This window comes from Muntiacus reevesi, chromosome 9, assembly GCF_963930625.1.
Source record: "Muntiacus reevesi chromosome 9, mMunRee1.1, whole genome shotgun sequence".
NCBI classification, from domain to species: Eukaryota; Metazoa; Chordata; class Mammalia; order Artiodactyla; family Cervidae; genus Muntiacus; species Muntiacus reevesi.
In genome coordinates this window covers 45,479,678-45,491,862 of record NC_089257.1, presented here as the reverse complement: position 1 = coordinate 45,491,862, position 12,185 = coordinate 45,479,678, and the positions used below count along the sequence as shown (strand labels likewise).

Genomic DNA, 12,185 nt, shown 5'->3' with positions numbered 1-12,185 from the left:
GACAAATATTCTATGATAACACTATATAAGGAATAAATCACTATATAAGGAATAAAACAAACCAGTGAATATAACAAAAAAGAAACAACCTCACAGATAGAGAAACCAAACTAGTGGTTACTAAAGGAGAGGGGGTAGAGGGAGGGGCAAACTAAGGGTATGAGATTAAGTGATACAAAATTACTACGTATAAAATAGGTAAGAAACAAGGATATATTATATAGTACTAAGAATTATAGCCATTAGCTTGTAATGACTTTGAATGGAATATAATCTATAAAAGTATAGACTATATATGTGGAATTTAGAAAGACTTTAAGGATGACCCTATATGCCAGACAGCAAAAGAAACACAGATGTAAAGAACAGACTTCCGGACTATGTGGGAGAACGGCATTGAAACATGTATATTGGCATATATAAAACAGAATGACCAGTGCAGGTTCCATGCATGAAGCAGGGCACTCAAAGCTGTGCTCTGGGACAACTTGGAGGGATGGGTAGGGAGGGATGTGGGAGGGGGTTTCGGGATGGTGGGACACATGTACACCCATGGCTGAGTCATGTCGATGTGTCGCAAAAAACCCCCACAACACTGTAAAGTAATTCACCTCCAATTAAAATAAATAAATAAATTTTTTAAAAATAAAAATTTTAAAAATAAAAAAGTTACTATGTATAAAATAGGTCAGAAACAAAGACATATTATACAGTACTGAGAGTTATAGCCATTAGCTTGTAATGACTTTGAATGGAATATAATCTATAAAAGTACTAAATAAATCACTATGCTGTACATCTGAAACTAATAAAACCTTTTAAATCAACTATACTTCAATTAAAAATGATTTCTCTCCCTTAAAAACATAGGGAATGAAGACTCAATTCACCAAAAATATCAATAAGAAATGAACATGTAAAATTACTCTATTTTCCCAGTACTAAATATAAATACAAATTAGACAAATCAATAAATAACACTGGAATTAAATTTTGCTCATCAAACTTGGAAAAGTGAAAATAATCATAATGCTCAGTGCTAATAACGGTGTGGTATAGTAGAAAATACCTTTGATTTTGGTGTAAAAAATAGCATAATTTTTCTGAAGAGCAATTCAGAAAATTTAAATGAAATATCTTAAAGTGGTCATCCATTTTGTCTCAAGAACTCAGTGTTTCTAATTTAAACCAATAATCAGAGCCTTAGACAAATATTTCACTTATAAACATTTCAGTGCTGTATCTCTATAGTGTCAGAACTGGAAACAATTGCTAATGAATAACTGACTAGTTCAATTATGATCTAAGACTTCAGAAAATATCATGCAATCATATAAGCCTTTTTTGAAGAAATGCTATTAAATAACATCCATGACATAATATTAAAATTAAAAAAAAGAATAAATTTGTACATGTAAGATTCCAACATCGTAAATAAGAAAAAATAGGAAAAACAACTGAAAGATATACCAGTTTTAGCAAAAATCACCTTTAAGTGGTGGGGAAAGGAATGAGTTACTTCCTAATTTTATTTTCTGATTATTCAAGCACTCAACAGTGAGCTATGTTTTGTTCTATAATAGTAATAAAGCAATAATGGTAAAAATGAAAATGATGACTGTATGTTGTCACTATTTGCTGAATATATAATAGAATTATGTTAGTATTTTTACTTTTTTAACAGTCTTCTCCACAACAACTGTCTGATTTTGAGGCTATTATTATTCTCCCTACATTGCTAATGGAGGAACTGAAGTTTGGGGAGGTTAAGTAATTTCCTAGTTAAGGAATTTGGTAAATTGTTCGCACAGTAGGACAACACAGGTCCTGCAATTACAACCATAATGAAAAAAAAAATTAGTAAAAGCAACACGGGCTTTCAACAAGGCCTACATTTTGAACACAGAATACATTTTAGGTCTCACCTTTTGTCTTTTATCATCAGCTTTTTTGCACTTATGGATGGATTACTTCCCTTCATGATTCTATACAGAGGTTGGTGATTTTTTTTCTATACAAGGACAAGACAAAATATTTTAGGCTTTATGGCCCATGTGGTCTCTGTTGCAACTACACAACATCTAAGCTAATGCACACATGCAAGATACTGCATCTATATTATAACGTGCTGTGTTTAGTCACTCAGCTGTGTCTGACTCTGTGTGACCGTAGGGCCTGCAGCCTGCTAGGCTCCTCTGTCCATGGGATTCACCAGGCAAGAATATTGCAGTGGGCTGCCATGCCATTCTCCAGAGGATCTTCCCGAGCCAGGGATCAAATTCGGGTCTCTACACTAGCACCACACCACAGGTACACAAATATATACCAAACCTAAACAAATGAGCATATCCGAATACCAATTTTATTTATCAAAATTTGAATTTCATATAATTTTCAGATGCCATGAACTATTATTCTTCTTTTGATTTCTTTAATCATTTTAAAAACTTAAAAGCCATTTTTAGCCCATGGGCCATAGAAAGCAGGAGGCTAGCTGGAAGTTTGCCAGTCCTGCTCTGTATCTTTTCACACAACTTCACTTGTTGGCACACCTGCCTCCTTTATCCTGCTGACCTCTTCCTTCTCTTCTTTAAAACTCAGGTATGTTTTCCCTGTGCTACTTCCAGTTGGGGTTATTCCTGGCTATAAAAATAATTTTAATTTTCTATTTTAATTATCTATTGAATCAGAATTGCCTAGTTTACTTTGCAAACTCTTTCAGACAAGGAACTGCCTACTACTTAGAACAAGCCCAGTGCAAATGCATATTGAGCTATTTATGATAAATGAATACAGGAATTTCAGAAAGTTCATGATTCCTTGAGTTTTCATTCGATTTCATGTCCACTCACATTCCTCTACTGAAAGCAACTTTCACTAGAAGTTTCATTTCATGACAAAACATGGTGAGTGGTTCTGGTGGACAAGGACCGGGAAGGAGGAGGGAGTAGAGATGAAATGGACTATTGGTTTTTCCACAGAATTTCTGGAAACTGCTGGGCAGAAGAGATGGCAGACTGTCTTGAAGGAAGACACTGCAGAACCTTCTGGTCCATGGTCAATGCACAGACTCCTTGCCAGACCCTCCAGAACTTCCATAGAACATTCTTCTTTCTTTCCTTATTTTATTTTTATTGGCAGATAGTGGCTTTACACTGCTGTGTTAGCTTCTGGTGTGCAGCAAAGTGAATCAGTCACATACATCCCCTCTTCCTTGTATTTCCTTCCCGTTTAGGTCACCTCAGAGCACTGAGTTCCCTGTGCTCTTCAGTTAGTTCTTATCAGCTATGTGTTGTATACACAGTAGTGAATATATTCTAACCCCAATCTCCCAATCCATCCCATTCCCCTTCCCCCTCGGTATCCATATGTGTGTTCTTTACATCTGTGTCTCTAGTTTTGCTTTGCAGATAAGTTCATCTACACCATATTCTAGATTCCACATAAATGTGTTAATATACAATATTTGCTTTTCTCCTTCTTGCTTACTTCACTCTGTGTGACAGTCTCTAGGCTTTATGTTAATCACTGAGTGACTGTCCCAGGAAGAGGAACTCACTTTTCTAGACTTTCTGCAGTCATAGAATTGTGTAAAGAATAGTGCACTCTGCCTCATGAACGTTCCACTGAGGAAATCTTTCTTGAGTTAATTAGAGGAAAGTCCAGAGTTGGAGGAGGTATATGTCCTGTCAAAACTTCAGAGACTGGAATTTTTCTGAAGCAGAAAGATTTGGAGTCACAGTTGGACAAAAACTTGGGTAGTCTGAATCTTCTTGTGGTCTCAGATCTTACTTTCTGACAAAAATTGGGAAATCAAGGCTCAGGGAGGCCAAAAAACAGATATGATTTTTCTGGTGTGGACACAGGAATAGAATTCTGGCGTTCCACCAAACCTTGTCTAGTTGAGCAGCTGAAACTTGAGATGGGCCTGGGTTGATTTGGCTCTTGATGAGATCCTTACCTGTGCCCAGAAGGGAGATCTGCCTTGTTCAGCTCTACCTGATACCTGTGCTTCACGCAGGCTCCTGAGAGTTTGATGAACTCTGGCTCTGCTGTCAGAAGAACCAGAAAAACTACGAGGGAGGCCCTACTCCCTTTCCTGGATGAACCATCAACGACTAGACCTAAAGACAGATCACTGCAGCCTTCTCTGTGTCAGGTGTGAGTGAATAGACAAGATGGGTTGGCTCTGCTCCCAGTCCTGACTTAGGAGATCTGTTCCCAGATGTGCCTCGTTTGCCCTCAGAGCCAGATAAAGGGCTGGCACCTGCATTTCCCCCAGGTGTTTCTGGTATCAGTTTAGCTGCTCTTCCTGCCCTTCCTCAAGAGTACCTGACTTTTCTTGACTTCACTGTCCTTTGGGACCCTATGGAATGTCAGATGCCAATAGTATGAAGTTCAGAAAGGAAAACGATTCTATATGAGAGTGATATTGTGTAGAGCATAAACATTTTGGGCTCTAAGTGACCTAAATTTAATCCCAGTACTAGAAATCTCTAGTTTGTGATGTCTAACAATTTTATTAAACTCTCGGAGTTTCCATTTCCATATTGCTGAGACAAAGATAACATGCTTATTTACAGGGTTGATATGACAGGATGGGATATATTAAAAAGGATTTTAATGTATTCTATTACAGCCTGTGCGTGTGTGTGTCTGTGCGCTAATCACTAAGTCATATCTGACTCTTTGCAACTCCACGGACTGTGGCCCACCAGGTTCCTCTGTCCATGAGATTTTCCAGGCAAGGATACTGGAGTGGGTTTCCATTTGCTCCTCCAGAGATCTGCCCAACCCAGGGGTCAAACTTGGGTCTCCTGCACTCTAGCTGGATTCTTTGCTACTGAGCCACCTGGGAAGCCCTATTATAACATATGTATTACTATATCATGAATATCATGTTGTAATAACACCTTCCAACCTTCCCAATAGCCAGTACTTGTTCATCAACAAATATTGACTAATTACTACATGCCAGGCATTGTTCTAGGCTCTTAGAAAGAGAAATGAAAAAAAAAAAAAGGCTCTGTGCTCCTAAAGCTTACATTTGAATGGAGAAATCCAGGCATTGAACAAATAAACCATTAAGCCTTACTATTAAGTAGTTGCTATACACAAATTCAGGATGGAAGAAATAGAAAACTGCTGAAAGAAGGGACTTCTCTATCATAGGATCTTTTTGTCTTTTTGCTAATAGTAGGCTTGTCATTGTTAAAGCAGTCATATAAGCTGAAGATATAAGCCCTTGTCCAAAGGTTGATCAAGTTAATTGAGGTTACTGGTTATGAAAAGTCTAGAGAGCCAGTACAGGATAGATCTGGTGATTCAGGCTTTACAAATCATACAGTTTTAGGTCACAAGAAAGATTAAATTTCTTATTATAGTACAATTATTAACAGTTAAATAATATACAAACTATTTTAACTCCATCAATAGTTGATGGATTTAAAATTATAGATTTCCCATTATAATACTATTTTTCTGTGAAAAAATTATGTTAAAGTGGAATAAACTCCAAGATAAAATTTTATTTGAAATAAAGCCATTTCAAATAAAGGACATGACATAAACATTACAAAAATTATAAAATATAATTATATATTTTCATAGAACTAACATTACACATATAAACATATAAAATATGTAAATAGTAAATTGCTAGAAAGACACACAAGGAATTAGTTATAATTGTTTCCTTGGTGCAGGAAAGTGGGAAAGCACAGAGGTGAATCCTGAGAAGAAATAGTTGATTAAATATTATTTTGTACTTAATTTTATCCTGTACCTTTATTAAAATGTTAATAAAAATACTTGAAATAATACTCAATTTTTTTCTCATCCCTCCACTATTAATTCCTAGTCTTATGATCTAGAGAAAGATACTAAAATTACTCAATGTCCCAATACCTGTTGTGAAAATGAAATAAGCTTAAGTACGGAAAACTTGATAAACCTAGGTGAATGTCATGTTAGGCAGGTTTCATCAAGATACTACCTGATCTGAGACTTGAAAGTTTCCATTAGGTGAGGAAGGAGCATTCCAGTTGACTATATGATGAGCCAACATCATTATCATTCCACAATACTATTTCTACAATCATTGATTTATACTCTTTATACTAATTCTCTTGCTTTGAGTATTTTTCCTTTTTATTTTTACTTGGTTAACTCCCGCACAATTTTCTCTTATCACTCTAAATAATCCTCAGTGAGGTCTTCTCTGAATCATGCTTATAAATTAGGACTCCCTCCTTTTACTCTTTCTCCAGAGCAATATACCTTTTCCTTCATAGCAATGATATCAATTTGTAATTATAATTATTTGTGCAGTTCTTTCTTTAATACTTTTCCTCTCCACTGGACTGTAATGTCCCTGAGGCAACGACTCTGTTTTGCTCATCCTTGTAAATTCAGTACTTATTAGTGAGTGTAAGGCAGGAATGGGAAGTGCTCAGAAGCAATGAGAACACCAAGACTCATGATAATAATTTAGAGATGAGGGCCTGGCTAGTGTCATATAATGGTGTATAATGGCATTGGCAATGAAAAGGTGAATTGAGTCAAGGTTTGAGCATGAAGACGTTTGCCAAGGAAGAATGGGCAGGATTAGGAGACTGGTTGAACTCTTCTGTGATGGCCTTTATTGAAGGGCAGAATTACATCATGGTGCAGCACTCTGCATGGCGCCTTTTCATTCTGTAGATGTTTGTGTGTTTGTCTGTCTCAGGGGCCCTGAGAGGGCAGCACCTGGCTTACTGTTACATCAAGATTCAGGCTGTAAATATCCACTGATTAGATGAAAGAAAATGTCAACAAATGATGAGGTCAAAAAGAGGGATAATTAAAAAGAAAAAGATTTTTAAGATTTGGAAATTCTCTGGGAGGATGGTGCTAGATACATGCTTTGACACCCAAGCAGAGGTGTCTTGGATTTAGCTGGAAACCTGGAATTCACATTTCAGTGAGAGGTCAGAGCTAGGGAAACAATTTAGGATTTATACATTTAATCATTGATTTATTAACCAAGTACCCATTGTACCCCAGGCATTGGACTAGGCCTCAGTAATACAAGCATGAATGATGAACTGTCCCTACTGTGTCCTCTATTCATGTGAAAAATACAATTGTGATATCTTTAATGCTTAGTAGTGTTACCTTATTAACTTAGTGCTAATTGAGCTTACCATGAAATTAAAAGACGCTTACTCCTTGGAAGGAAAGCTATAACCAACCTAGACAGCATATTAAAAAGCAGAGACATTACTTTGCCAGCAAAGTTCTGTCCAGTAAAGGCTATGGTTTTTCCAGTGGTCATGTATGGATGTGAGAGTTGGACAGTAAAGAAAGCTGAGCACCAAAGAATTGATGCTTTTGAACTGTGGTGTTGCAGAAGAATCTTGAGAGTCCCTTGGACTGCAAGGAGATCCAACCAGTCCATCCTAAAGGAAATCAGTCCTGGGTGTTGATAGGAAGGACTGACATTGAAGCTGAAACTCCAATACTTTGGCCACATGATGCGAAGAGCTGACTCATTGGAAAAGACCCTGATGCTGGAAAAGATTGAGGACAGGCCGAGAAAGGGACGACAGAGGATGAGATGGTTGGATGGCATCACCGACTCGATGGACATGGGTTTGTGTAGACTCCGGGAGTTGGTGATGGACAGGGAGGCCTGGTGTGCTGTGGTTCATGGGGTCACAAAGAGTCGGACAGGAACGAGTGACTGAACAGAACTGAACTGAACTGAGCTTAACACATGCTAGATGCCACGTGTGTTCAAGGGAGAGTGAACTTGGATTTGCTTAGAGGAATCTGAGAGAGACTGATAGAAAACACTGGAGTTTACTCTTAAATGATACGTAGACACTAACTTGGTATGTGAAGTATAGTATGGTGTCTTTTAATATCATTTTGGACTAGTTTATTTTAGTGTTGCTCAATTGTTTTATGGTCTTACTGATTTTCTTTCTACTTGTCCTACTCATTAATGAGAAATGATATAGAAATCGCCCACTGCATATGGATTTATCTATTTTTCATTTCACCTTTACCATTTCTTCTCTATATTTTGAAGCACTAATCAGGTAATTACACATGTAGGCTGATTACTGTTACTTGATGAATTGTCCTCATTGCCATTAAAAGTTATGCCCGTTTATCACTGGAAATACTAATGAACACAATGCTTGAATCACAGGAATAGATCAATAATTACAGGAAAAATAATCAAACAAAATTTCAGGGACTTTGACCCACTATTCTACTGTTGGAATTTTATCTCAAGAAGACTTTTTAAAAAAAACTTAAAATATTAAAATGTTCACTACATTACTGTTTATACTGGAATACAAGAAACAATGAATTATGGAGAACATAAAGCACATAATGCTCTATAGCCCTTAAATATTACTCTTACAAATAATAGTCACAGTGTAAAAGTAAATGTTTATGATTGGTATTAGGAGCTTTATATTAATTACCCAGCTTAATCCTTACACCAACTCTATGTGGAAGTTAACCACGATTACCTGTTTTTAGATAAGAAAACTGCTTTAGAAGGAGGTGGGAGGGGGGATCGGGATGGGGAATATGTGTAACTCTATGGCTGATTCGTGACAATGTATGACAAAACACACTGAAATGTTGTGAAGTAATTGGCCTCCAACTAACAAAATAAAATTAAAAAAAAAGAAAACTGCTTTATCTACCCTAATAACTTGTTGGGTGCCTAATCTGTTAAACTCAATTATGACATAAAGTGATAAAAATAATTATTAAAATGTGCATGCAGTATGTCTGTAATTGTCAGAGATTATTAGAAGTAAGTTCATAAAGGTATTCAGATGAGGTAATTGTTAAGAACCAAAACCTATATATGAATCTGCAATATGCTTTAGCTGTCATTTACACATCGAACATCTAGTCTTAGATATAGGATAGATAGGATTATTATTTGCATAATTTACTGATGAGGAAAAAGGTATGAAGAGTTATTGACTTTCCCCTGTTCACCCAACTAATAAATGGCAGAGGGGAATATGAACACAGGCAAAGCCCCTTTATGCTGTATAATATTTCATTATTTCAGGAGTTCATAGTTTTTCTTTCGTAATTTCAAATGTTGATGAAATGATAAACTTCTGAATGCAGTAATTGTGTTTTATGGTCTTTTGTAATTTCACAGCAACATACACAGAGGTTGAAAATTAACAGGCACTAAAGTAAGCAAGGCATAACAGAGTTGTCAATAAGACATATAGGAACAGCTAGGATCCATTGGAAGCCTTGAAAGCAACACCATGCCTGAAACTAAGTTTGTGAAAATTTGGGTTTACTTCAACAAAGCTTAAAAACCTCAATATAGAACAAGAGTGAAAATTGGAAACTCTGACCATTCTATCTCAGAAAAATAGGCTGAAAGGATGGGACTAAGGATATTGGAGTTATGAAAGGATAGTCGTGGGGATTAGTGATCCACTTTTCTCTACCATGCTAAATACAAACAAATTTAAAGCCAAAACTGCCTCAGGTATGTGAAACAGAATGAATAAATGGGACAAATAATGCATGGGGGGATTTATGGCCTTTATTTCTACTGATGGTGTCAGTCTTGTAGAACACAAAGTAAAGCATCAAGAAGACTCTTACGTCCCCAAGTTCACATTATAAGAAATTTCACACTGTCCCCAGTGTATGTCACATTGATGCACATTAGCACAGTAAATACATAGAATATATTGGTCATAGAAGTTTCAAAATAACATTTGTACCAGTAAGATAAGGAATGGTAAGTCCATACTGGGCAAACAGAGGAACATGGCACATAATAATGATGGGTGCAATACACCTCTGTGCTCCTTCCCTCCACTGGTCTTTTCAACAGCCATTGCAGCAGCTGGGTTTAATCCCCAAAAGATGAAAACAGAGGCAGAGAGGAATCCCCAACATGGAACTGATAGTTCCTCACTTAATAAACTTCAGTTCCACCTCAAAATGTCTACAGAAAGCAGTTTCTGACACCTAAAGCCTTGTGGAAGGTCCGACCAAGGGCATTCTTCACCTCATTATTTCTCAAGCTGTAGATGATAGGGTTTAACATGGGAGTTATAACAGTGTAGGACAGTGATAGCACTTTTTTGCTCTCAGGAGAATTATTGGACTTTGGACGGAAGTAGGTGAGGCTTGAAGATACATAGAAGAGGGAGACAACAAGGAGGTGGGATGAGCAGGTAGAGAAGGCTTTATGCTTCCCCTTTGCCGATGGAATCTTCAGGATGGCAGCAGCGATGCGAGTGTAGGAACATAGGATCAGCAAACAGGGTATCATGACAACCAGAATGGTTCCAAGGATGGCATAGACCTCAAACAGTGCTGTGTCTGCACAGACCAGCCTCAGCACAGGTGGGCTGTCACAGAAGAAGTGGTTCACCTTGTTGATGCCACAGAATGGAAAGCTGAAGAGCCACGTGGTCTGCACAGTAGCCATGGGAATGCCTGGAAACCAGGAGACAGCTGCCAGTTTGGCACGTGTCCTTGGATTCATGATGACTGGGTAGTGCAAGGGACTGCAGATGGCCACATAGCGGTCATAGGCCATGGAGGCCAGGAGGAAGCATTCAGAAACCCCAAAGAAGAAGAGGAAATACATCTGAGTGGCACAGCCAAGAAAGGAGATGGTTGTGTCCTGGGCAATCAGGGTCCCCAGCATCTTGGGCACAATGACCAGGTTGAAGCCAATCTCTAAAAAGGACAAGTTCCTGAGGAAGAAGTACATGGGGCTGTGCAGCATGGGGTCAGCCAAGGTAACCAGAATGATGAGGCTGTTTCCCAACAGAGTGACCAGGTAGATGAACAGAAATGTCAGGAAGAGTAATGACTGTATTTCAGTAGGTAAGGAAGAGAAACTAATGAGGATAAACTCACTTACTCTTGTCCAGTTTCCTTCAGCCATTGATGAAACACCCCAGCTGTGGTCATGGAGAGAGATTCTTTTTTGGAAGAGTCAGATTCTGGATTTGTTTTCAGACTCTTTCTTAGTGTCTCGAAAGAAGCACAGTCAGGATCTCAGTTGTAACAGAAAGTGCCTTGTGTTACCTAAGAATCAACACAAGGAGAAAAAAATGAAGTCTGAGTTATGAAATGGGCAATGTCTCATCCTTCCCCACTCTTATTCTTTATGAACCATTTTCTACTTTGTTGCCATATTTACTAAAACAACTTGGGTCATATCTATATACATTCATTTTCTGCTGCACATTTAATACCTTTGTAGTGGGGTTAAGCGAGATGGGTCCTGAGACAATTGAGTGGAGTCAGATGGAAAAACAGTAGAAATTTTCCATTTGTGCCTATTATATATCCCCACTACTTAAAGATTCATGGTGCTTATATTCTCCATCTACTGCCAAAGTAGGATTTACCTTTATGTATGCATTTACGGACTGCAAACATTGAGAGTATTTGAGAGGGTATAGAGTAGAAAAATTCAATTGTTTTATCATGTTTTGTTTTGATGTGACTCAAAGTAGTAGAAAATGTGGCAATGAGATGCAAAGGAAGGGTATCTACAGACTGTGGTAGTTTTAATGCACTTTCTCTCCTCTTTCAATATAAGAACTGTAGAGTACTTCTAATCATATAGTGCTTATTCCTTCTTGCCTAATCAGATTATGAGGTAACAACCTTAGGATCTTTCTCCTCATTCCAGCAAAATTGACAACTGCTTGTCAGAATTCAGAATATCCACTGGCTTTCAACATTTAAGATATGAGAGGAGTATTGTAGTACACCTAAGTAGATAAACTGTGTGTTCCAGGAGAGTCCGACTACGTCTCTTTCAAGAGTGGACAAGTTGGAAAAAAGAAGCAGATCCTCAGAAAAATTCTGTGAAAAGTATGAGGAAGATTAGAGGGAATGTTCAAAAAAATAATATTCATAAATAATTAACCTGTACTATATTAAATAAGAGAACCTTAAACCATGTGAAAAAATTCAATATCTATTCCACTTCTGTTGAGGTACTGTTGATGTGAAGCTTTCTTCCTCCATGAAGCTTAGAATCTAATGGAGGATATATTTAAATAATCAATTATATTAAAATCACAGTGAAGGTCTTGACACAGTAAATATACAGTATCTTGGTGGGGGTAATGTATAAGGAGAAGGGATACCTAGTAAAGTCTCTG

At 37.4% G+C, this 12,185-nt stretch overlaps 1 protein-coding gene across 1 annotated transcript; it reads right to left on the bottom strand.

Annotated features, from left to right (window-relative positions):
• Positions 1-9,997: 9,997 nt before the first annotated feature.
• LOC136174556 (olfactory receptor 10A5-like) lies at positions 9,998-10,951 on the bottom strand. The gene has a single exon (XM_065944731.1). It carries the CDS (start codon positions 10,949-10,951, stop codon positions 9,998-10,000), a length of 954 nt encoding a protein of 317 aa, XP_065800803.1.
• Between the last annotated feature and the right edge of the window lie 1,234 nt (positions 10,952-12,185).

Excerpts from the sequence above, each read along its gene's own strand:
- LOC136174556 (XM_065944731.1), bottom strand. The coding sequence starts at position 10,951 with ATGGCTGAAGGAAACTGGACAAGAGTAAGTGAGTTTATCCTCATTAGT.